This window comes from Oxyura jamaicensis, chromosome 4 (genome assembly GCF_011077185.1).
Source record: "Oxyura jamaicensis isolate SHBP4307 breed ruddy duck chromosome 4, BPBGC_Ojam_1.0, whole genome shotgun sequence".
NCBI classification, from domain to species: Eukaryota; Metazoa; Chordata; class Aves; order Anseriformes; family Anatidae; genus Oxyura; species Oxyura jamaicensis.
This window is the reverse complement of record NC_048896.1, coordinates 19697881-19722922: the sequence shown is the minus strand read 5'-3', so window position 1 is coordinate 19722922 and position 25042 is coordinate 19697881. Positions and strand designations below refer to the sequence as shown.

Here is a 25042-nt window from a genome sequence, read left to right as displayed (position 1 = left end):
CAGGCATATTCTGATATATAACTGCTGTATGAGAAACAAATCCATCTGTCTCCATAATGCAGAAAAGTGACAACATGTAAAAAACAGGTGTCTACCTGAGTGATGTCCATTCCAGAGTCACAGCTCAATGGCTGGGTTGATGTGAGGCCGTTTGAACCTATTATTGTTGTGATCACACCATTCTCATCAATTTTCCGAATCATGGTACCGTCAACGAAATAAATAAATCCATGCTTATCTACAGTGATACCTGGATGAAAAGGTTAAAAAAAAAAAGCGTGTTAACATTTGCTGGATTAAAAAAAAATGTTTCTTCTCCTCTTAAGGCTCTGAAAATGTGATGATTAAAAAAGTATGAGTCAATTTTTTTTTCTACCTATTACTTATTTGAGTCTTATACAAATTGTATATGGGAAAATTCTATCTTTCCAAAGATCAGACCGTCTTAGATTCATGTAGAAAGAGGGAAGATACAAGGAAGAAACAGAACAAAGCAGCAGATGCTTTTCTTGTAAGTATATACATAAAATTACGCTCTTCAACAACTTCATGGCCATCATCACAGAGTGGGAAAAGATTAGCTTTTCTAAAAGCTGAGTTTCCACTTGATTTTTCTTCCTTTTAACTTTCTTTATTCTCAAGCAGAATAATTTTTTTTTTTTTTGTATTACTGTATTGTGTGACTTACTGGAGCATCTGAGCAAGTAGAAAGCACCCACAAAAAGCGAGAACAACTTTTGCAGTCTGGGGGTTATCCATACCAGTGGTACAAAACAGGCTCTGCTTACCAGGTGGAAGGAATACCTGTGTTGCAGAATGAATTGCATTGCAGTGTTGCCCAAGACACAGTCACGTACTGGAAACAGTCTCATGGCAACACCAGACTTCAGCAGGAGCTAGTGCTGCTCTGCCACTGCTGGGTCTGCAATAGCTTTAGCACCACTGCATGGCAAAGGAGAGACGGCCCCTGAAACAAATATGAGGGCTCTGCAAAGGAAAGTTATTGGTCTTCTGTATTTCAGCGGGGTAACTAAGGCACAGAGTGCTTGCTGTCTCCCACTGGCAGTGCATGGTATCCGCTGTGTCACAACCTGTGCCTGACCCTGGTCTCTCCTAGTCTAGCACTTTCTCCACAGTTCTTCCTACATTCAATATTTGTCAGACTTTTCTATATTGCATAAAATGTAAGATCTTTTTTTCCTGAAACGTTGAAAATAGCTAGAAAAGCACTTCTATTCGTTAGGTTTGTGAAATCTTTTCTACTGAACCCGTTCAATTTCTTGCTTTAAACTACTTCATAATTTCCCATTGAAAGTTGCATAACTTTGCAATTATAGCAGCTGCTGTGCACAGCCAAGCTATTTTAATAATGAATTTATGTTCTGCTACACAGAAATGAAAGGCAAAGGACTTGAACAGATGGTTTGGACAGTGGCTTATACGGTTCTTGATTTTTGTCCCCTGCATTTACCACAACTGAAGGCTGCATGTTCTCTGAATTTACAAAACACTTGTCTGCATGCCAGTTTAGGATATCACACAGCAATTCCATATGACATTACATAAGAAAAGAAAAATAAATAAATAAATAAATAAGAATTCCCCCACCTCCCAGTCCCATTTCCTTATATTTAATTTCTTTAAACACATAGGAGCTGTACCTCAGGATGAGGGGGAATAACCAGTGTAGGGGACAAGGGCAGGACCAGTGTAGGGGACAAGGACCAGGACCAGGGCAACACATATCCCCTTGGGGCTGAGCGGGGGGACAGTGCCCCCAGACCGTTGTGGACATCTATACCCAGAAGCTGGAAATGTGTTTGAGTCCATGGGTTGTCTCTTAGAGTGTTACCACCCAGTGGCAGGGCCCCAAAATAAATTGCCCATGGCCACTTTTCTAACAGAGAGTGGGAATAATGTCAACACCAGTTTCTACAGAGGGGCCAGTAAGATAGCGAGGGCTTGCCTCTCCCCCATGACAGAGGGTTTTCCTCCCTTGTTTTCAGGCTAGCACTGGTAGTTTAAATTAGTTGTTTGAAATTGGGGATACAGCGTATTCATCTGGCTGCAAACTGCTGTGAGAAGACAGATACTCACTGCCCTATCTCCTCCTCCTCCCTGGACAAAAAGCACCTATGGACTGCTGAAGTGCCACAGGATACAGGGCAAGGGTACATCAGTCTGTTATGTTAAACTGCTGATCAGTGAAACATCAAATTCTTCAGGAACAGAGATCACCTGGGGGACTGAAATCACCTGGGGCCGTTCAGTTGGAAGGTTATAAAAAGGAGGAAGCAAGCACCCCTTACCTTAGGGGCTGGCTTCCTGTGAGCTCCTGAAGCATGTCTCTCTGGTGTTGGTGCCCTCAGAGGACTTTTGCTCTTTCATCAGAAAGCTAGGGTGTGTTTAGAAACTTCTGGGTGACTGGCAAACTTGTCTGCCATCTGCTTCTGAAAAGTTAAATCATAGCCCAAAAGGCTGAAGGTTTGAAGGTGAGTTGAGGGAAAGGGTGTGTCTGAAAACTAAAGGGATTTGTTCTGGTGTGTGGGATGAACCATGTGTCCCAGTTGCTGGGAAGGGCTGCACCCCATCTGTCTCTCACTCATGCTTAAGAGACCCATATATACAAAATGTCAGGCTGTGAGGTTCCAGTGGGTCAGGGCCTAGCAGCCAGGTCAGACGTGAAGCCTAGATATGCATAATAAACTGTAAAATCTCTTGATACAAATGAGCTGCAAAAACTTCCATGCTAAAACTCCAGCTGAAGCAAGAGGAAATCCAATCTGGTTATTAATGACAGTGTAAATAAGGAATTGGTTTTACAAATTTGTTTTTTTTCCGACATGTTATTCCAAGGCAATGCACTTGATAGTAACCAACAGAATAAATCATGCTGAAATGACAGTATCTTCAGAGGTGGTCTGCAGAGGTTTTCCTGACAATAATTCCTAAAGGCTCAAATTATGACTTGCAGTTCATTTTGTACATCTGTAAAATTTCTCTTTAAAATATGAGAAGGGTTCTGTTGATACCCCCACTGCAGCGTGGAGTCACAGAACAAGCAGAGCCATGGCTATTGGACACCTTTTGTGGGGACACTCCAGGTCCTTGCCATCCTGCCTGGATTCTGCACTGCTCCCAGCAGCTCTAAATGGTGAGGCTAAAGCATGCTAATGGATGAAATGAAAGAAAACGCAAAAGATGCTAGTAAGCCATGCTAAGGCTTCTTGGATGTGAGGAGGCTGATGACAAAAATCTCTTCAGATCCAGCCTCCTAACTCTTAGTATTTTCTTGGTAATCTCTTCAAGACTCCCGAGGGAGGGGAGAAATAGTCATGCTGGATTACTGTGATGTGGATGGTGCAAGGAGCAAGAAACACCTTATGTGAATGGAGCTATGATTGTTGGGGGTGTATTTAAACTTAGTGATTATGCATTGTGGAGCTGTATCAGATGGGGTATATCAAGACATAGCAATACTAGATGGGATTTGATTTACTTCCCAGTGTAGCTCACAAGTTCAAGAGAGAAAGCTGATGTGTGTGGGACCTACAGTACAGGTGTTGTCTTGGGGCCTTCCTCTGCAAAGGGAGGGAGCTGCATGGGCAGCAAGGAGCTATGCTTCTCACCTGGGCAGCACAGCTAGATCCATGCCCCAGATAACACAAGGCAAGTGCATCTTGTTGTATGCAACTTTCCTGTGAACAGATGGCTATATTGGCTTCAGACCAGCCATTATATAAAAGTCAAAAATTAAGCAACACTGAAAGTTGTTTGGTTGTGTTGCTGAATAAATTTCAAATAATGACTGTATAAGAAAACCAAAGATCTAGCAATAAGAGTACATATTTGCCTCTCCAGCCATGGCAGAAAGGCAGTCTATCTGCCGGGGAAGTATATATGCCAGTGGGGCATAAACATCCCAAGGTTTTTAGTGTTTGAACTAAAGGCAATATATATCTGGTACTTCCTAATTAGCCAAATTTCTTCAAGTACCAGAGTATATATGTTCAGCAATGAAGTAGTGCTTTCTCCTGTATACTAAAATAATTTTACCCATTTGAAAAAAAATTACTTATGTATTTAAGTCCTGTTGACAAATGACAACTATGTCATCTATTAGAAAACAAAATACGGATTTGTGGCTAAACTGTCCCAATTTATTCCTTATTACAGTTGGTATACTGGGTCTGGCTGGGATGTTACCTTTCCCCGCAGCAGCCCATACAGTGCTGCGCTCTGCACTTGTAGCTAGAACAGCAGTGGTATCACACCAGTGTTGTGTCTGCTGCTGAGAAGTGCTGGCACAGCATCAGGACTCTCTCTAACCCTCCTAGGGGGTGGGTAAAAAAGTGAGAAAGAAACATCACCAGGGCAGCTGACCTAAACCAACCAAAGGGATATTCTATACCATATGATGTCACACTCAGCAATAAAAGGTGGAAAAAGGAAGAAAAGAGGAAGGGTGAGCTCTTGTTGCGAAAACACCTGTTCTCCTCCCGAACACCAGCTATGTGCGTTGAGGCCCTGCTTCAAGGACATGGTCAAGCATCGCTCATTTGTGGGAAGTAGGGAGGAATTTCTTTCCTCTGCACTTCCACATAGCCTTTACTTTTTTTTTTTCCTTTTCCCCTTTCCCTTTTTTCCCTTTAGTTAAATTGTTTAATAATATTTCCTTAATTATTTTTTCCTTTAATTAAATTATCCATATCTCAACCTGTGAGTTGTTCTTTCCTTTACTTCTTCCACTCCTCATCTGAGGAGGGGGAGTGAGAGAGTAGTTGTGGTGCTCAGCTGCCTAGCATGGTAAAACCACCACAGTTGGGTATGTTAATGTTCCTGTCACATCTTGCATGATGACTCATATAATCTGTACTCCAAGAGCTTATTTTAATCCTTTTCTGACGTACAGTGTAATACAGAATTGAATCACATGCAGCACTTCATTTTGTTTAATCACTGAGGAACTTGGAGAGGAATCATGTACATGCCAAGTGTAATGAATAGCTGGGTGCAAGTTTCAATGCTGCTCACTCACTGAGTGGAATTTTTTTTTCTTAGTTATTGCTTTTGTTTGCACTGAGAATGAAATGTAGTTTTTATTAGGTTCTCAGTCTGGCTCCAGTTTTCTAAGAAACTGTAGCACCAAACTATGTCCACCTGCCACTGTCTCTGGGCACAGATGTTGGCCTGCTGCACAAATGACAATTAGCTTGCTTGGATGCAAGATTCCTCCTTAAACACTGATACCTGAGTCATGGTAAAGTTAACAGGTGCAAATATTTAGTCTTGCTCTTTGATTCAGAGCTGAGCACAATCTGTTTTTGAGTAATGTGCTTGTACTGAAGTACAAGTTTTAGTCTTGTTTAGTCACTGGGACTGTCTTATATAGGACCATAATTCATCTCTGAATGTAAAACAGTAGCTCTTCTGATTGTTATAATCCTTGATTACAAATCATAGCTCATTGTAGATTTGTACTTAGAAAATATGGATTAAAATTAATGCAGCAAGTTCCCCATTAAATCAGATTATTTTTGCCCCACATTATAGCCCACACTTGCAGCATTTTAAGAGACTTTTTGGAAAAAATCCTTTTTTGAACATGTTAATAAATAGGAGAACTATATGATGCCCACTTGTGAAAATTTACACTTTTTTCTCAGCTAAAAACTGCAAATGAGTATTTTACATTAAATTCTTCAGAAGTTTATTTAGAAGTTTTCATATACAAACATCTAAAACTACTGTTGAAGATGGATAAAAGAGAATGCCACCTTCTGCTGAAGAAAGACTGTATTTAGAAAAGTTGTGATTCTCATAAAACTTTTAATAGGAAGAAGTGAATCAAATTGGTTAATTACCATTTTATGGTTGGTAAAAGGGCAAATTACATGCCATCTATTTCTAAACTTCTAAATGTCTCCGGTGCTTTTAATTAAAGCTGCCATCTAGAAACTACTAAAGCAATTTTATGCAATTAGTTATTTATAGGTTACCATAATACACCACTCAAAATATGATTCAAGTGATTTGCAGTCTGGTGCTTTGTGATCTTTGTCATCTTTACTTCATTACTGTCTCAGTACTAGCAGCAAAATGTTTAACAATTCTTTGTCAGCAGGAACATGATTCCAGTACTAGTGCTTCAGTGTTGTTCTCTTTAGAGATGCCTAACAGCAGAGCTGGAGCAAACAGCATTTTAACTACTGACTGAAAACATCTTGCTTCTGGTCTGAGACATGGTGACTAGGGTAATACTTATTGCTGACAACAGTCAGCAGAAAAGCAAGTAATATATGCATTCAGATGAAGGTTGGAGGAAGTTTAGGAAAACCTACTTTCCACAGAAAGTTCACTTACGTTTTACAGGCCTCTGAAATCATAGGTAACTAAGGCAACTGGGGGAAAAAAAAAGGGAATGTATTTTTGCTGAATCAAAAAATCACATGAGAAATTTTTTATTGCTTCTGATGCACAAATGACAATCATTTGAGGCCGAATGTTGGTTTATTCTTCTTACTTTATGTGGTACTACTGAAACATCTTACCACATTCTGCTTTCGTTTTTGAATTGTATAAGAGGGTTCAAAAGCTTATGAATTTATAAAATGGCAAAGATTGCTCAGTGAATAGTTGTTTCATTACATGTGGTGAAGGCATCTTGTTTTCATGAAATGCTATATTAGGAATTTGGTGTGCATCCTATTGAAGTCAACAGGAATCTTTTAGTTGAGCAGGATCTGGCCGTAAATGGCCTGCTGTCATTTGACAAATGTAAAGGTTTAGTCTGAGCAGTTGTTCTTGCAGCTTTATTTACTTTAGCAAGAAGCGGTGCAGATGGTGAACAAGAAGACCAATTATTTCAGGATGTAAGCTGCTGGGGTGAATGTGTTTTTAAAACCATGATTTTTTTTAGTAGTGTTTCCTTAGAATAATTTCAAGCAAAATGAATAAAGCTATGTTGCAGAACTGATTTTCAGTTTAAGCTTGTATTTGTATTGCTAGTTCATGGTCATACGTCTGAGTGGAAAAAGCACTTTATGCATGGGATTTAGAACTTACTCCAGCCTTTTACATTTCCCTTGTGCTTGCTTGAAGGTCACTGCATCTGTAGTGAGGTCACTGCACTGTGTTCAGGTAGTCTGTACTCAGTGTGCAGTTCTTAATTTCTTCTGCAGCAGTGACTCTCCACATAGCTTGCACAGATGTGTGAGCATCTATATCTTCCAGGCCTAGAGTCTGGTTTGGACCCAGGAGTCAAAAAGCAGACACTGCAGGGCCTTAGATGCTTAAATCTTCAGATTTAGTGCTTGGGCTTCCAAATGTTGTAAGTCACTTCTGTACCTTAAGGTTCAATCACTGGAGGGACTTGGTGGTTTAAGAAAAGTTACTTAGCTTGTTCTTCCACACTAGTTTTCCTGTGTGCATGTTCTGAGGCTGCCCCCAAATAGAGTAATTTAAATCAGATGTTAATCTAAGTCACTTTTCTTGGTGTACTGACTGGGAAACACTATCTCAGCAAAAATCTGGTAACTTGTTTGTCTCAGCCTCGCACTGCCTCTGTCAGTTAAGCCTGGAAAGTTACAACTATTTACATGTCTAAACAACTATTTACATGTCTAAAAGCCCACTGGTTTCAGAAAGGCAGGGTAAGTGTTCAATGCCTTTGATCCAGGTATTGGCTTTTCACTGTTAAGTAGAACAACTGACAGGTATTTCTATTAATTGTAGGGCTTATTGCTCCAATATTCAGTGACTAATCAAGTAAAATCAGGACACTATCCCTTAGTGCCTTATTATAAATATTAACGCAGACTGTTCAAATGATAATGTTGGTGAACTAGATATGCCATAAATACTTTTTAATCAAAAAAAAAATCCTCTACCCACCTGAATTCCCCACCCCAAAATTAAAATCTGTTGCTTAGTAAAGTTCAAGATATTAGAATTCAGTCAGTGATTAATATCTTTTGTAGTTACTTCTTCATTTTCAGTATCTTCTTGTGTAATAAATGTGTTCAGCTTGTCACAGCTCTTATTTTATGTTCCCACCTTGTACCATTTCACATCTTGCTTAAGTACTTGGTCATCTATTACATGACTCATTAGTCTGAGTTCTATACAGAATTAAAGAAAGTTGCAGTAAAAATAATATATTGAAGTTCAAGTTTCAACTACATCACCCATGCATGTTTAAAAGCATCTTTCAAAGTCAGCTCAGCTACACAAGTGCGCAAGATGGATGTTTGCAAAGCCCCATCTCTAGTCCTTCACAGAGAAGTGGGAACAGACCGAACAGAGCCCCACACATTTGTTAACTGCAAAATGAAAGCTGGGGTAAGATCAAATCATAATTGACCAGTGTGACTTCACAATGTTTTACTGTCTGGCATTCAATTCCTGGTCACTTGGCAAAGACAGCCTTACCAAATAATGAGAGATGAAAGCAGCTGAAAGCCTTAAATAGTCAAAAATCTATGAGACTCCAAAAACAATACTCTAAATAACAAAAAACGACCTACCTGCCTACCCAAATAGAAAAATCCAAGTTCAAAGAAGTTAAAACAGTATTTGAAGCAACTTTCATGCAAAAAAAATATTTCCAATTGCAGACTTCTGAGGACTTTACCAAACAGGATTAAGTTTCACAACAGTGTTACACAGTAGGTATTTCTTATCAATTTTACAAATGGATAAACTGAGTCATATAGATAAGCCTCCATTCAAAGTCACAAGCAGCCAGGAGCAAAAGTAAGAATACAACTTCAGAGGAGTAACTAACCAAGGTCAGACAGCCACTAAGCAGTTCCTTCTGAGATACCACCTTTCTACCAAGTAACAACACATTTGATATTTATTGCAGAAAAGGGAATGTTTGGAACAAAATGAGGCAGATGGAAAAAAAGGAGCCAAAAGTAAGTTCTACATCAGCTTAAAAATAAATGTTAATCTTGCATGGTCACTGAGGAATGCAGTTGAATATATTAAATACTTTGACAATTACTTTATCTGCATTATACGGTATACACTTTTGGATTGTAAAAATCTCAGAAGAAAAGTTAAATTAATTGATTTAGTCCTGTGATCAAATACTACACAACACTGTGTTGCTTTGTGTTCAAATATCTTTAGATGTGGATAAGATGTTGCTGAATCTCTGGACTCACTCGAGATTCTTTGTCAGTTTTTCTTGTCTTCTAGAAAAAAAAAAATTGCATGTACATTTTGAATGTATTTTCAATAGAAGTGTGACATCTTCTAAATTAATAATTACTCCATTAACAAAAAAAGTGATCCAAAATAATCACCAAATAATATTTAAGTATATATATGAGTTTTTAATTTTTTTTTAATGAATACCTAAACCTATAGGTATCAGGCAAGTACTTCTTACTGCTTTCAAGGTTACCCGGTGGTTTAGTGTAGAGGCAAACAAGGATGTGCATTTGTAAGGCCATCATGATAATGCACAATTAATAGTTTGTGCTCTGCTGGTGGCAGAGTTGGTGCTGCATTGTGCTAGGCCCTGCACAAAAAGGGAATGTGCCACTCTAAAATTCTTTGAAAGTAAGATCTAAAACCCAGAGCACAGAAAATGACAATTTCAATTTAAACTGATATAATTTAGATTCATAAATCAGGTGGGAGCCATTACCTGAATTTGCCAATGTGTGAGCCATTGTCAGTTTACAGTTCATTTTTTAATTTTTGCTGGCTGCCCCAGCACTCACGAATTGTACTTTTTATTCCTCTTAATGTCTCTATGATTAGCACCTCTTGAAGAAGCCAGCTATGCATGAATATTTTAAAAGTAGATAGCATATTACAAATTTTCAAAGATATTTCCCCAGTAAGAAAGATGAAACCACTAATTATACTGTAATTTGATATGATCAATTGTAATAATACATTGATTATTTTCTCACTAAAAGATCCGAAAATCTTTTAAATCTATTTTTATAATTGATTCATAACATTAATAAGCTTCCTGAAGATCAACGTTTATTTGCACTTACCTCACACATAACTTCCATCATTAAAGACATGCTGAGGTCGCTCTACCTATAATTATGTGTCACTTGCTAAGCCTTAAAACAGAAAATGTTTGTCTGTATATACATTCGAACTTCCTACTGCTACACAGCCTTCCTTCATTAGCTCAAGAAAAATAATCAAAACTTCCTTAGAGCCAGTCATTAGGAGTGAGCAACGTGCTAGACGGGGGGGGGGGGGGCGGCTTTAAAAGCCCACTTAGGCCTCTGCCACTGGAGCTGTTGTTTACCCTTTGTTCCAGGGATATTACTGGGAGCTGATCAGCTGCTTTAGAGGACCAAATCCAGACATTTTATTTCAGTTCTAATTCAAACTGCAGTTCTAATGCACACTGCAAGGAGATTAATTGTGCCGCTGGTGAGGATTCATGTGCATTTTACCTGTGACAATAGAGGATGTACTCAGAAAGGCTTCAGCAAAATGCATACTTCAAATGGAGCAGGTGAGATGCTCATATTTTAGAAAGCAAACTTAATGAGGAAGGACAAACGAGATTTCTCAATGTACTTGATCTTACTAGCTGTTTGATTTGAAGAGCCCTGACTTAAAATGTGTAAGCCCCACTAACATTACCACAGTCATACAAATACACAAATAAAAAACAGACTTTACAACAACACTATTTGCTTAAAAGTTAAATATAATTAAATGCTGACACCTTGCAAAAGAAAGCTAATTAAATAGGAGTGCTGCCATACAAGAAAATAATATTTATAATCACAGAATGGTGTGGATTGGAAGGGACCTTAAAGACCATCTAGTTCCAACTCTCTGCTATGGGCAGGGACATCCTCCACTAGATCAGGTTGCCCAAAGCCCAACTAACCTAGCCTTGAACACTTCTGTGGATGGGGAAACAAAATTATCTGGAAAATCTGTTCTACTGTCTACCACCCCATAGCAAGGAATATCATCCAGTCAGAATCCCACCTAGCCCTCCCGCAAAAAGGGGCTGGTTTTTGCATATCCAGTTGCACCTGAATTTCTGTGTAGGAGGATGAAAGCTGATTCCCCAAGTAGTTCAAATACTTTTCTTACCTCTTGGACTGTTGAGAGATGCCTCTGATGCCTTCCCACCATCTCCACAGTGACTCTGGTCAAATGGAAGGCACTGATCACCTGTTCCTGCCACCACATCAGCATTTTTGGCCAGATCCTTTGTTTCAATGAGTGATTTTGCTTTGTAAACTTTTCTGGTGTTGGTATCTGACAAGTAAAGGGATTCTGACACTGGGTCAACAGCCAAGTAATATTTATGTGCAGGACTTGTACTAAAAGAGAACAGAAGAACATCAAAGTTAAATTGTTTTTCTTACTCATCTTTGGTCATGCTAGCCTGGCACTTGTATTCTCCTACTTATCTCCAGGTGTCTTTTCAATGATTTGGGGATTGGAAGGCACAAGTGACACCAGCTATCACAGTGTTCATCCAAGCACCACTGCTGAGGAAGAAGGAATCAGCAGTGTCTGTAGGGCTTGTCCAGCCAGCTTGGTGTCAGGTAGAGAGTTTATGCAGAGAGTGGTATTGCTGGTGTAGGCCTGGCCAGTATGAAGCTAACTGGATTGACTTCAGCTTATTTAATAATTAATACTTCCAAAAGCAAGGTCATTTTTTCTATATAAAGTCTTAGTAGTCTTAGCACTGAAAACAAATCTATGACTTGCAGCAAAGTGAATCACTGACTGTTCTGCATGGGTACTAATACCCACTCTTGGTTATTTTTATCTGTTTCTAAACCTTAGGAAATATGAAGGTATGAAATATGGTGCCTTAATTCATGCCGACTGTATTGTCAGGAGCAAGGCAGAAGGCCAAGCACTGTCAGTGCAACTAGGCATGAATTAATGCACCATAATTCATGCACTGAAGTGCCTTATTGAGCTTATAAAATGTTATTTAAAAAAATATTTACATACGTTAATTAAATGGTGAGGATCATAAATTCTAATCAGAGCACTGGGCTGCATCTTATTAGCAAGTAAGACTTTTTGTTTCTTTTTGAGTGCAGAGTTAATTTCCATTTTGAGGAAATCACCTAGGCATGTGGCACACCACACCAGTGCCCCCAGAATGATGAGCCTGTGCTGTAGTCATGGTTATAAAATAGAATCAGACCCTGGATAGGTGTAGATCCTTCAAATCACTCAGTCTGTTACTGAAAATGGAAGAGATGGGCAGAGGCAGAGATGTGCTCACTGCTTGGCAGAACATCCAGGTCTCAGGGAGTACTTTTACCACTGCTGAGTTTCTTCTGGGGAAGGAGGTGATTTCTGACTGTTGGCTGTGTGTGATGACCTTCCTGTAATTCTGTGTGGAACTGTCCTATACAAATACACTCAGGTATTACTATGCAGATTTGTAAGACTGACAAATTGCTATCTTTTTGTTACTTAATTGTGCAAATGTTAATACCTTAAGATTGATGCAACAAAGTTAAGAAATGAGATTTACTTCTCTCAGATTTGTCAGTCTTGTTGTGTGCTGGGTTTGGCAATGATCTTCTGCAGACCCAGGTTTTTGTGCCACCACAAATCAGGAAAGGAAGAATTCAGACAGTACAGTGCTGATGAACTGGTAGAGGCTCCAGGACAGATATGTGATGCCTGAAGTGACACTGACTTACTTTGCTGACTAGATTTCAGGTTGATGTAGTCTCTTTAAATATGAAGCTTTTGCTCTTTTGAGGCAGATACTAAGCTTTATTAATCATCTATTAGACAGCTCTACCTTGCTAAGCAATGTTGCAAGAAAATGTAAAATACTCAACATATCTTTTTATTTTATCAGTCTGAGTACTCTCTCTATATAGCTAAGAAACCTCTAACAGGCAATCAGTTGAAATCTTTATCTGATTTCTTAGCAATCAGGCCTATGCTGTACCATGGTAAATGTGACAGAGCTTGGGTCTATTTCATTTCTCATTCCCCATTCAAAAAGGGACAAACTACTCAGTTTGTCTCAGTTTGTACTACTACTGAGGAGTGGGTCACAAGCTAGACTAGCTTAAAGCTGACCTTAGTCATAAGCTTCTACAAAAGACGGGGATATATAAGCAATGAGCTATTTCTACAGTTGGGAAACAGATGTGAAACCCAGTCCAAGGAAATTCAGGGAATGAGAGAGGACCACAGTATGATGCAAGATGAGTAACTGGGGGAGCTAAAGGCAGTTGATGCTGAATTGCATCTCACTGTTATTATAAAATTGTTTGTTAAAAACACTGAGAATCATTTATGCTCTCTGGAGTGATCTCTGAAGAGACTGACCAGCTAAAAGATTACTCTTTAATAAAATACTCCCATGGAAAAAAGTTGCAAGGAGAATTCACAATGTTAAATAAACATTTTCTCTGTCATGCAGAAACTGTAGAGAACCAGGGGTCATTACATACCCTCCTTGTAGACGCATTTTCTGTCACACTTGTCATTATATTTAATAGACTGTTAAAAAAAAATCGATGTTATCTATGCTTAAAAGCCTTGAATATTGAAATGTTTACAGAATTTTAGTAAAAACAGAAAAAAATCAAATGCTCCTCATCTTTGCAGAAGTTTGCAATCAAATCTAAATCAGAGCTTCTTTAAATTATCCTATTAAAAACTACAGGAAGTAGCCTAGGATTTATGATGAATCTTTCCAGAAAAAATGGTAACAGGCCTGTAGTACAATTTATCCCTGTAACCTCAAAGCCTAGTTGCCATTTGACCAGTTATCAGATGCCTTTAGATGCCCCTAGATCTTATTAAAATCTTGAAGGCAATAAAATTTAGAAAACCACATAGGATGAGTTGTTTTTTAAACAGTCAGAAAAACAAGATCAGTTTCTTCTGTATCCCACTACACTCTTTTTTTTGTTTGTTTTTAACATGTTTTCTTTTTCCTGGCAAAACCTTTTTACCTGCTGTTTTGGAGACTAAAGGTTGTGTTGAGGATTTGGATTTTGAGCCTTTTCTTTCTTGGCCTGTTACATGACAACATCCAGTTGTTGCTGCCATGTGTTTACGTGAGCATCCTAGAAATCTCCAAGACATGCATAACCCAGTATTTATCCTTGCTGTGGCCTTTACAGCCTGAACAGAACAGCATAGGTTGGGACTGATGAGTGGTCCTCCATACTCTCAAAGACTGCAATAACTTCAAGTTACTTCCTCAGGTCTTCCACGGATTTCACTTGCATAGGATATGGATAGAGGCAACTATGATTTTCTGATTAATAGGACTGGGGCACTTGTATATTTTCACAAACTGAATTAATTAAGGCTTAAGCTTATCTCAAAAAAAAACAACAACAACAAAAAAAACAACAAACACAAAAGCCAACAATTATAATGACTAGTTATTAAAAAAAAAATCTACTTTACAAAAGAAACGCCCAAATTAAAAACCTGACTGAAGTTCTGATTGCAAAGTACATTCAATTTGCTTCTTTTCATTAGCGTACAAAGATACTGATCAGGTTAATATAAAGGCAAAAGGAAATGATCCTTCAGTTAAAATACAAAACCTTGCACTAGGAATTACTCAATTTTTATTAACCTTTCATTGTAAAACATATGAAATACATCTTCTATAAGTAGGCTGGCAAATAACCTATAGTATTCAATAGCATTCTAGTGGTTACACCAAGTAATTCTGACCAGTAATCTCAGCCTGCAGAACACATGTTCGTTCAGTCCATGCACCACTTCCTGCTATGCCATGCAGTCATTAGCTTAGTTCATTTATTTATCTCATTTATATACTTAGATGCCAAGAAGCTTGTTTCTAAGGGTATACAGTATCTTGGTGCCTCACTGTCTCTTCCTAGCCAGCAACATCATTTCTGCAGGTGGACTGTTACCAATCCCACAGTCTACTGCAGAAGCCTCATGTCCAATGCTAATTTTTTTTTTTTTTTTTAAAAAAAAACAACAACTTGCATTGTAATGTCAAAATGTTGAATAGATATGGGAAAAGTAACTTGCTTATGCTGTAGCTGGAGGAAGCCATAACCAAACTGCGATGTGCTGCCCTCAGCTTTGGTACTGTTGGGCTCTTAGTGCACCTCCATAACTAAGACATATTTTAAAGTTCAAGTATGCTAGAACCACTAAAGCAGAGGCTCTTGGGGGATTCAGAAGCCTTTTTCTTATTCCTTAGTTGCCAAACCCCAGTTTGCTTGGCTGGCTATATCTATGATCAGATGAGCATAATATGAAAAGCACAGGACAGCTATGAACAGCATTCCCAGCTTGCAGGTTCAAACCTCTGCATTGCTGCTTGGTGCTCAGCAAACATGTTTTTAGGTCAATCAGTTGATCAACTGATTTGATTCCTTAAGAGGGAACGAACCAAATCACCTTAAAGGTGAATTTGATTTACATTTATATTTATGAAATTCAAAGTGTTTTCCTAAATAAGAACTTCTGCTAGTCAGGTCTTTTGTAAGACATGTTCAACATGTTTCACGTATTACTGTTAGTGTTTTTTACTCACCTGTGTCTTGTGTCTCTATTCCTAGTAAGACAGACCGGTTCAGGTTTAAAAAAAAAAAAAAAAAAGACAAGAAATATTAGTACTCCACCACACTATGTTCTTTGTCTAACTGCTGTATACAAATAAAACATTGTGTTTCCTGGCATTTGCTTCTTTCTCTAAAAATCTGTTTGCCTTTTCACCACCCATCACCTTCACGTTTTCAAGTTCATTCTGAACAATCAAACCACAATTTCATTGCCTGCAACGCTAGCTAGTTAGAAATTCATGGGTGCTGAGTAAAAGAAATTTAGTGCATCGGTGTCCAAAATCTTTCCTGCCTTCCCCTATGCCTTGAAAGGGAATCCAAAGCAGGAGTCAGTTGCAGGGAAGTTGTTAAGAGTGGCACTGGCCCAGCCTTGGACACATTAGTCTGCAATGCCAGGTTTGCTCATCTGCTTAAACCCAGCCAGATCCTGTTACGTATAAAGAACAATTTAATTGTATTAATTTGAAACATGGTAAGTCTTTCTGCAGCCTCAGTGCTGTGATCTGATGTGACACTGGGAATATTTGCTATTGAATAGGGGTGGGGCGTGTTTCCAAAAGCTTCATGGAATTTGAAACCTTTTTGGGGAAAATTGCATGAAAAGCCCATATGAGAAGGGGATTTTCAACTTTTTGGGGGGATTGCATGAAAATCCCCACAAGGAGAATAATTAGCTCTATTAATTCTGTACTCTGTAGAAATTCATTATGCAAAATCTGTTCTAAACGCCTCTTAGGATGCCTTTTTAAATCGATGACTTGAAACAATGCATATGTTTTCTGATGACCAGGTTTGACAGTCAGTGAGACACGTGTTCAGGAGGCAACCAAATGCAGATGCCTCTTTAAAGCACAAAAAAAAAAATTTTCATAGGTGTATCACAGCCAGGATAGGGAACACTAGCCAAAGCTAACCATTTTTTTTTTTTTTTTTTACCTTAATTCTAATATGCCAATAGAGTTTCCAGAGGGAAAGATCCGTCTGACAAAATTGAAGTCTCCAATGTACAAACTCCCATCAGGCCCAGAAGCAAGAGCAACTGGGGCAAAGAGTTTACTGTTGAGTGCAAGACCGTTGCAGTTGGAGCAGGAGACACTTCTCTGGTGTCCATTGCCCATTACAGTTGAGATGACTGGCGGCTGCTGGGAAATGAACATGTTTTCACCATTTCCTTTGTGTACAATTCCTAAGGGAGAGGAAGGGGGAGAAAACAGGAGACAAAAAAAAAAAAGAAGCAGATGTATAGTGCTTAAACTATTCTGCAATTTGGGCTTTTGAAATCCTACAGAACAGCAGATTGGCAAAATAGCAACAGCCATCAGATCTGTTGAAGGCTGTGTCACAGGGCTCCACTAATCTCTTCTGATTTTGTTCAGTCCCAAGTTTCACCATCGCTACTTTGTCGATTAGTGGTGAATGGCTATTTTAAAAGCCAGCATCGTGAGGAGAACTCGTGGTTGCTTAATGCTCTAACAAATTGACTGTTAATTGCAGTGCTATCTGATTTCTCAGGGATTACTACTTTAATATTCATTTTATTCATAAATTTTTATTAGGTAGCAGAGGAATTTCTGAGGCAGTTTGAATATTTAATTAAAGGAGATTAATAGCAGAACTACTATGCATTTTTCACAAAAGAGCACTGAGTGGCAGTACAAAATCAATATTCAAATGTAAATGTGAGTCCTTCATGGTATATAAAAATGGTGCGGACTGCAGCAAAGCCAAGCTAGAAGTAACTCTGAGGCACAAGCGAATTTCTTACCAACAGGAATATATTACGTGCTGCCATAAAGTTTAAAACAACTTTCCAACATGTCAGTTATTTAAGTACTGCTCTGGGGCATACATTGTTGACTCTTCCCAGCTACTAGGTTGCTAGCACCCAGTGCAAACATGCATTTTCTCAGGTAAGTATCTGCAGTGTTTATTTTAAACAGCAATGTAATAATAACATGTGTAAGAAGTACCTTTTAAATGGCATATTATTGTAAAATTTTGACTTTTTCCTGAGTGAAAGTTGAGCATTAAAAATTTCATATTTCTCTTAGAAATCCCAGCATTTCATCAGGAAAAAAGTGGCATAATGAAAGGAATAAACACAAGGGAATGTACTTTTGGAAGACTCTTCCTGATACTCTGAGAACTGGCATGCTGCAGTAAGGATACATTTAGACACTTCAGTGTTTTCCTGAAGTAGAGCGGTTGTGTCTATGTGTATGCTGTCTCTCTCTGCTTTTGTAAAACTCTTTTTGTGGCTCTCAGGTAAGCCAAATTAAAATTCTCTGTGGAATTATTTAAGTGTTGCCACAGCTGTTTTCAAGAGAATTCTATTAAAAAAAATCTGAACGATAAAGGACAGAATACTTGTATTTGGTTGAACAGTGGCTTAAAAAAAAAGGGCATCTTAGAAATATGCTAGCAAAATTAATGGCAATATCTTCCGTTACGCACCGGATAAAAATACAGCTAAATGAAGATGCTGCCCTTTGTCTGAAATTAACAATGTAAAGGTAATCATTCAACTGCCTCATACAAATGCCAGTAAATAATTAGGGCTCTGGAGAATATATTTTGCTGTCAATAAATGTAAGCATGTACTTAATTTCAGGCTCTCGAACTGCTGCTTTAATTTTAGCCAGTGCTGTGTTGCACTGGGCCTAGAATTACTGTAAAGCATAAAGTCCCTTTAAAAGTACTCCTCCTTCCCCCAGATAAATAAAAACAAAATCAATACACTTGCCCATCAGAAGAAAAATTTAATTCAGAGAATACTCTGAAAAATCGGTTAATAGTGCATTTGCTTGTATTCATCTGCGTTTTTACAAAGACTCCATACAGGAACTAGCATTTATGGTATGTGTTCTCCTCTGGATTATGAGAAATACCCTGAAGATCTTCCAAACTCACTGACGCTTTTCTGTTAGAAAACATTCAACTCAGACCATGTCATGAATTGTAAATGATCGATCCTCTGTACTGAAGGAAAAGTAGAAAAGGAGTTCAGTATAGCTGAGAAAACGATGGGATCCTCTGTCAGTGTGAGCTTCATATTGGTGCAAAAAAGTATACATTTAAAATCTTTAGCTTGTGGCGACAGCCATGCATCGAAATACATATTTTTCACATCTAAACTGCAAGCATCAGATTTTTTTAAAAAATGTTTTTTAGATAATTAACATGTGGCCCTAGAGCATTTTTTTTAATTGGTACGGTTTCTGCACGTCAGTTCTTGTCCCTCCACAGCTTAGACTGTGCTATGAAGTCCAACTCTGTATAATTGTATCTATTTATTCCACAACTTTTATATTCTATTTATTTTGTAAACTGTCTGAGAGGAATAGCTTTTATGGAGAGGGAGATAAGCATAGCCACCTCATCTCTGAGCAGGAGCAGAGCACACATCAGCAGACCTGCTGGAAGCAAGGCTTAGTGGCTGAAGTTAAATAAGTTCTTCAGGACTAGTTAACTCAGCAAGCAAAGTGGTTTTAGTCTGAAAACAAAATTGCAATTTGCAACAGAGAATTTTTAGAAAGACATTTATGTTATTGTTCAGTGCTATTTCTGTAGTTAATCCAGTGACAGTGTTTCAAAACTGGATAAATTTCATGCTTCTCAGAAGTGCAGCTCTCCATATGTACAGATAAATGCTTAAATTAAAAATGAAAATCTCAATATATTCACACTTGAGAAGGCTCCCCATGCTTTTCATTTCACTCACAGTTGTATGGAGATAACTCTGAATTGTATAATTCTAGGTTTGAATCATATTCTTCTCCTCATTATAAGTCTGGTTTATTTATCTGAAATCAATGAGCAGTTCACTAGTTTCAAGATCAAAAGTGCACCAGTTATTTTTATCTTTTTTGGTGATAAAGTTGACTATTTAGTTTTGCTGCTTTACTATGGGCCTGCAAGCCGTTCCATTAGGTGTGTACTAGCTATGATACAGTCATTGTTTGTCTGTTCCTAACTGCTTTTCTAATTCATATATGTCTGAGTGAGGTGTGCACTGTTACGCATAATAAAGCCTATTACAGTCATGAGAAACAGGCAAGACACTGCTCTGCCTGGGCTTTGTGCTCCTCGCTGGAGATGCCTTCACATGCAACCTGTGCACAAAGGAGACTCGCTGGCTGCAAATCAAGCGTGTGCTTACACCCTGCCCAGCTGTGTCTCTGTGCATAATGGATGAAGATCCAAACACCTTCCCTCTAATTTCAGCCTTGACTGTGCCCAGCGCACTGGGAACACGTGAGGAAGAGGAGCGCGTATGAGAGGCTGCACGTTCACCATTCTTGCTGTTGGGCTGGGGAAGAGGGCACAGGCTGCAGATTTCAGAGGAGGCGCCGCTGGGCTGACAGGTCACTTCTCGCCAGATTTCATGAGAGACTGTGCCACACAGCTGCGATGGGCCAGCAAGCAATTTGTCACCACACACCCCCTGCTCTGGAAGGCAATGTTTTAGCCTCACTCGCATTCTAATTGTCTGTTTTACAGAATCTGAGAACATGCTAGTGCCTATAGTGTGAATGATAGTAGTAACCACTGCAGTTAGCAGATAGTCATATAAACTGGACTTAGTGCCAGCAATTTAGTCTTGAAATTAAACTATGCAAGTGGTAAATTGGCACTAAGGAGGAGGCTATAGGGCACGCAGTTGGGGGCTGAGCTGACTGAGGTTAGATTTCTCTTTGTGTTAAATGTCAATAGCTGGCATTTAAAAGAGACAATCTATACAAACCAATAAGACAGGGCATGAAAGAACTGCTATTTAAAATGTCAAACTATTTTAAATCAAAACAGAAATCCAGATAATTTACAAACTAAATCTGACCTTTTTTATTTGGAATATTTATACTGTAGTTGTGCATTCAACAACAGAACTTGTAAAAACCTGGCAGACATACATCTGTACATGAATCTTCATTACAGAAGTTTGTAGATGGAAACAGATTTCAGTGGACAGACTCCCAGTAGGAGAAAATTGAGAGAACTTCACTGAATCCAACACTAAAATGATTTCTGTGATCTGAAATCTGACCTCAGGTCTCCCAAGCAAAGTGAGTTATCTGTTTATCTGCAAAATCATATTTTTTCTAGTTAGCATCATTTATAAGTATTGTTTTAATAGTTTAATCTCAATTCCTGATTAAAGAAGTTAGGGGAAGAAAAAAAAACACACAACAAACAAACCAGGAATAAAATAAAAGCAATGAAAAAACGGATTCAAGTCTCCATGCTTGAAGAATCTGTATGCAGCATTAATGGTGTGACATAAAAAGCATTTGCATTTTTTTTTTCTAATGCTTTGATTGGATTTGAATGGATTACTTGTCCCAAAGAGTAACTGTGCTTCTCTGAAAAGTGGGCAGCAATGAAAGCTTCTGCACAGTGGACTGGCAAGGTGATTTTAGAAGTGCTACCTCACACTCAGCTGTTCTATTTCCATGCATGTTTTGTCTCCCTAGAGTTTTGACCACCAACTATGCTACTAACCAAGGTTAGTCATAGGATGAATTAGGAATGTAGGCACTTCACTGAGAATATAACACACCATAAACTGACCTAAAATGTAGTACTTCCATACCAGCAGTGTGACAACAAACCTAAACGAGCATGCCCTTTTCCCATCCAAATGACCAAACCGTGCTAGTGATCACAACAGGTAGGGATATTAGTGTTTAATATCTGGGAGCCAGAACTTTAAAAATAAGCTTTCAGATGGCATTTACAGTTCATTTCTCAATAAAGGATGGTGCACATTCAAAGAAAGAGTATTAAACGTTAGAAATAGTAATACTGAAAATCTGAACGATTAATACCTTTAAAATTTGTATTTTTCTTCTGCGTGGCCAGTTAATAAAGGAAGGACTTACCACTTTGTGGATTTAATACATGGTGTTTGTTTATAGACCAGCCTCCCAGATTTGAAGCATCCATTTCAAAGCCTTGAAGGATTACTGTTCTTTTCTCCCACAGAATAAAATCAGGACATGTTTCATATTCATAACCCACGGACACTGTAAACAAATAATTAAAGATCTATCAGTTTAGTTTTTTCTCTATGAACTACTAGGTAATTTTCATTCTAGGTTTTGATATTCACCTTTCAAGTAATGATGTAATTAATTTACCTCTGCCTGATTGCAACTGTCAAATGGAATTTTTAAACAGAGTTTAAGAGATTACTATGTTATTACAGCTATTGTTACTACCATTTCAAAGCAGAGAACTTTGTGTTATCAGTTATAGATTGTCTTAAGAACATAAATATCCTCCAATGACTTCTGATTTGATAGTTTATTTATTTCTATGAATTATCTGAGCAGTAGCCTAAACAGAAAATCAAAATCCAGGTTAAAACAATCTGGCTTTCTTTTTTTGCTAAGTGTGAGCATATTGATATTAAATTCTCATGAACTGGGTATTTTTGAAATGTAGCAATCTTTAACCTGAAGATCATGCTGTAATTATAAGGACCGTAGTTGGGCAGAAGTCGACTGCCAAACTGAAAGTTATGTTTTGACATCAGATCCCAGAAGTTTGATCTAGGAAATATTAACACATTTCAGTCTTTCCAAAATAAAAATGCCTTCAAAAATATTTTAAGATGAAATACAAAAATACTTTAAGAAACACTCTTTTCCAACATTTTCAATATTTTCATCTCATTTTTTCTACCTAGCAGTTCTATGTATGTTTTACCTGAACCACAAATAGTTTTAGTATCATCAAAATTCTGTTACTGGATTCAATCAAAATATTTTGACCAGCTCTATAGTATAGAGCATTTTTGTTTTTAAGATAAATCTTTTATGCAAAACTAAAAGCTGTTCCTTACATCAATTTTACTTAGCAGAGCTGTTTCATCAATTCAGTAGAAAGAACCTGCTTTTGCAGCTAAACTTTGACTAGTAGCAATCATATCTCAAGTACTGTACATACTGAACATTTAAAACTTACAAGTTTTCAGTCTGCATGCTCTGTTCAATTTTTCACTTACAGGAGCACTTTTGACTAAAATCTGCAATCTTTCTAGGTGACTCCCTGGTCTGAGTGCCCAGCTGCGGGCAGGGAGCCTCCTCCAGAACAGCCACTGACCTCCTGTGCTAGGATGAGCCATCAAGGTTCAGTAACTGAACATGCTATTTTCTAGGTGTTAATGCAGGGAGAGGATAAAGGGCAGATTTTTCATACGAAGTGACATCATGCTCACCTACACGTTAGCATCTTTACTCCATTCATGCACTTAACACATTCAATCCTGGGTCAGATGTATATACTTGAAGAGTAAAGACCTATAATACAGTGTCACTCAGCCTTGCTAAGTGAACCATTACAGATCCACAGGACAGACCTTCAGCTGCTGTAAGGTACGATGCTGATATTTAGGTCAAGGGAGGCATAACAATTTTCACCAACTGAGAATCTGTGCCAATGGATCCACAGTGGCACACTTACCAGCCCTGTAGATAATGCTGTAAAGTGCCTGCTATGCCCTGCCTATAGCTGCTGTTTCTGAGCTGCCAAATACCCTCTAGAGATTACAGTCCCCTTTCTTAAAAGTTCCTTCTTCCATGCTTGCAGCTAGTGTAGCTGCCTTTTTGTCCCTTCCCATTGATTTTAGTGGCAAAACCAGTTGTTCTCTGGATACCCAGTACCCTGAGCTGGTGGAAGGGGATGGGGAGCAGAATGTGGCCCTCACAATCCACGAGGAAATGGCTGGCTATCTGCTACAGCACTTGGATGTACACAGGTCAATGGGGCTGGATGGGATAGACCCGAAGGTGCTGAGAGAACTGGTGGAAGAGCTGGCCAAGCCGCTTTCCATCATTTATCGGCATTCCTGGCTGTCAGGGGAGGTCCCAGTCGACTGGCAGCTAGCAAATGTGATGCCCATTTACAAGAAGGGCAGGAGGGTAGGCCGGGGAACTATAGGCCTGTTAGTTTGACCTCAGTGCCAGGGAAGCTCATGGAGCAGATTATCTTGGGTGTCATCATGCGGCAGTTGCAGGGCAAGCAGGCGATCAGGCCCAGTCAGCATGGGTTTATGAAGGGCAGGTCCTGCTTGACAAACCTGATCTCCTTCTTTGACAAAGTGACGCGCTTGGTGGATGAGGGAAAGGCTGTGGATGTGGTCTACCTTGACTTCAGTAAGGCTTTTGACACCATTTCCCACAACATTCTCCTGAAGAAACTGGCTGCTCATGGCTTGGACTGGCATATGCTTTGTTGGGTTAAAAACTGGCTGGCTAGCCGGGCCCAAAGAGTTGTCGTAAATGGAGTTAAATCCAGTTGAAGGCTAGTCACTAGTGGAGTCCCCCAGGGCTTGGTACTGGAGCCAGTTCTCTTTAATATCTTTATTGATGATCTGGATGTGGGTATCAAGTGCACCCTCAGTAAGTTTGCAGTCGACACCAAGTTAGGGGTGTGTGTCGATCTGCTCGAGGGTAGGAAGGCTTTGCAGGAGGATCTGGATAGGCTGGACCGATGGGTCGAGGCCAAGAGTATGAAGTTCAACAAGGCCAAGTGCCGGGTCCTGCACCTGGGGCACAACAACCCCAAGCAGCGCTATAGGCTGGGAGATGTGTGGTTAGAAAGCTGCCTGGCAGAGAAGGACCTGGGAGTAGTGGTTGATAGTCGGCTGAATATGAGCCAGCAGTGTGCTCAGGCGGCCAAGAAGGCCAGCAGCATCCTGGCTTGTATCAGAAACAGTGTGGCCAGCAGGTCCAGGGAAGTGATCGTCCCCCTGTACTCGGCTCTGGTGAGGCCGCACCTCGAGTACTGTGTTCAGTTTTGGGCCCCTCGCTACAAGAAGGACATGGAGGTGCTCAAGCGAGTCCAGAGAAGAGCTACGAAGCTGGTGAGGGGTCTGGAAAACAAGTCTTATGAAGAGCGGCTGAGGGAGCTGGAATTGTTCAGCCCTGAGCCAGCAGGGGTGACCTTATTGCTCTCTATAGGTACATTAAAGGAGGCTGTTGCGAGGTGGGGATTGGTATTTTCTCCCACGTGCCTGGTGACAGGACGAGGGGAATGGGCTAAAGTTGCGCCAGGAGAGGTTTAGGTTGGATATTAGGACGAACTTCTTTGCCGAAAGGGTTGTTAGGCATTGGAATGGGCTGCCCAGGGAAGTGGCTGAGTCACCATCCCTGGAGGTCTTTAAAAGACGTTTAGATGTAGAGCTTAGGGATATGGTTTAGTGAGGACTTGTTAGTGTTAGGTCAGAGGTTGGACTCGGTGATCTTGGAGGTCTCTTCCAACCTAGACTATTCTGTGATTCTGTGATTCTGTGATCAATATGCGACACTTAGACAAACATTCACTTCATATTTAGAAATATGTTTCCATGCATTCTTATATTTAAGAACAAAATATATTCTGCACAATAAGAATTTCCTTCTGACAATTTAGGCTCCAAAAAGGAATTTTTGAGTAATTTTAACACCGGATGTCCCAGACCATCTAAAGGAAGGCACTGC

The 25042-nt window shown here is 39.2% G+C and overlaps 1 protein-coding gene across 8 annotated transcripts in view; it reads right to left on the bottom strand.

The window, feature by feature from the left end:
* Positions 1–25042, bottom strand: part of TENM1 (teneurin transmembrane protein 1) — an 895307-nt gene that overhangs the window by 49218 nt on the left and 821047 nt on the right. For 7 of the 8 annotated variants that reach the window (XM_035325181.1, XM_035325182.1, XM_035325183.1 and 4 more), the window contains 5 exons: positions 21440–21583; positions 16497–16746; positions 15533–15553; positions 11095–11327; positions 96–250 (listed from right to left, as the gene is read on the bottom strand). In XM_035325181.1, the coding sequence (XP_035181072.1) occupies positions 96–250; positions 11095–11327; positions 15533–15553; positions 16497–16746; positions 21440–21583 (803 nt within the window). The remainder of the gene's footprint in view (positions 1–95; positions 251–11094; positions 11328–15532; positions 15554–16496; positions 16747–21439; positions 21584–25042) is intronic. The other variant, XM_035325185.1, reaches the window with a different exon arrangement.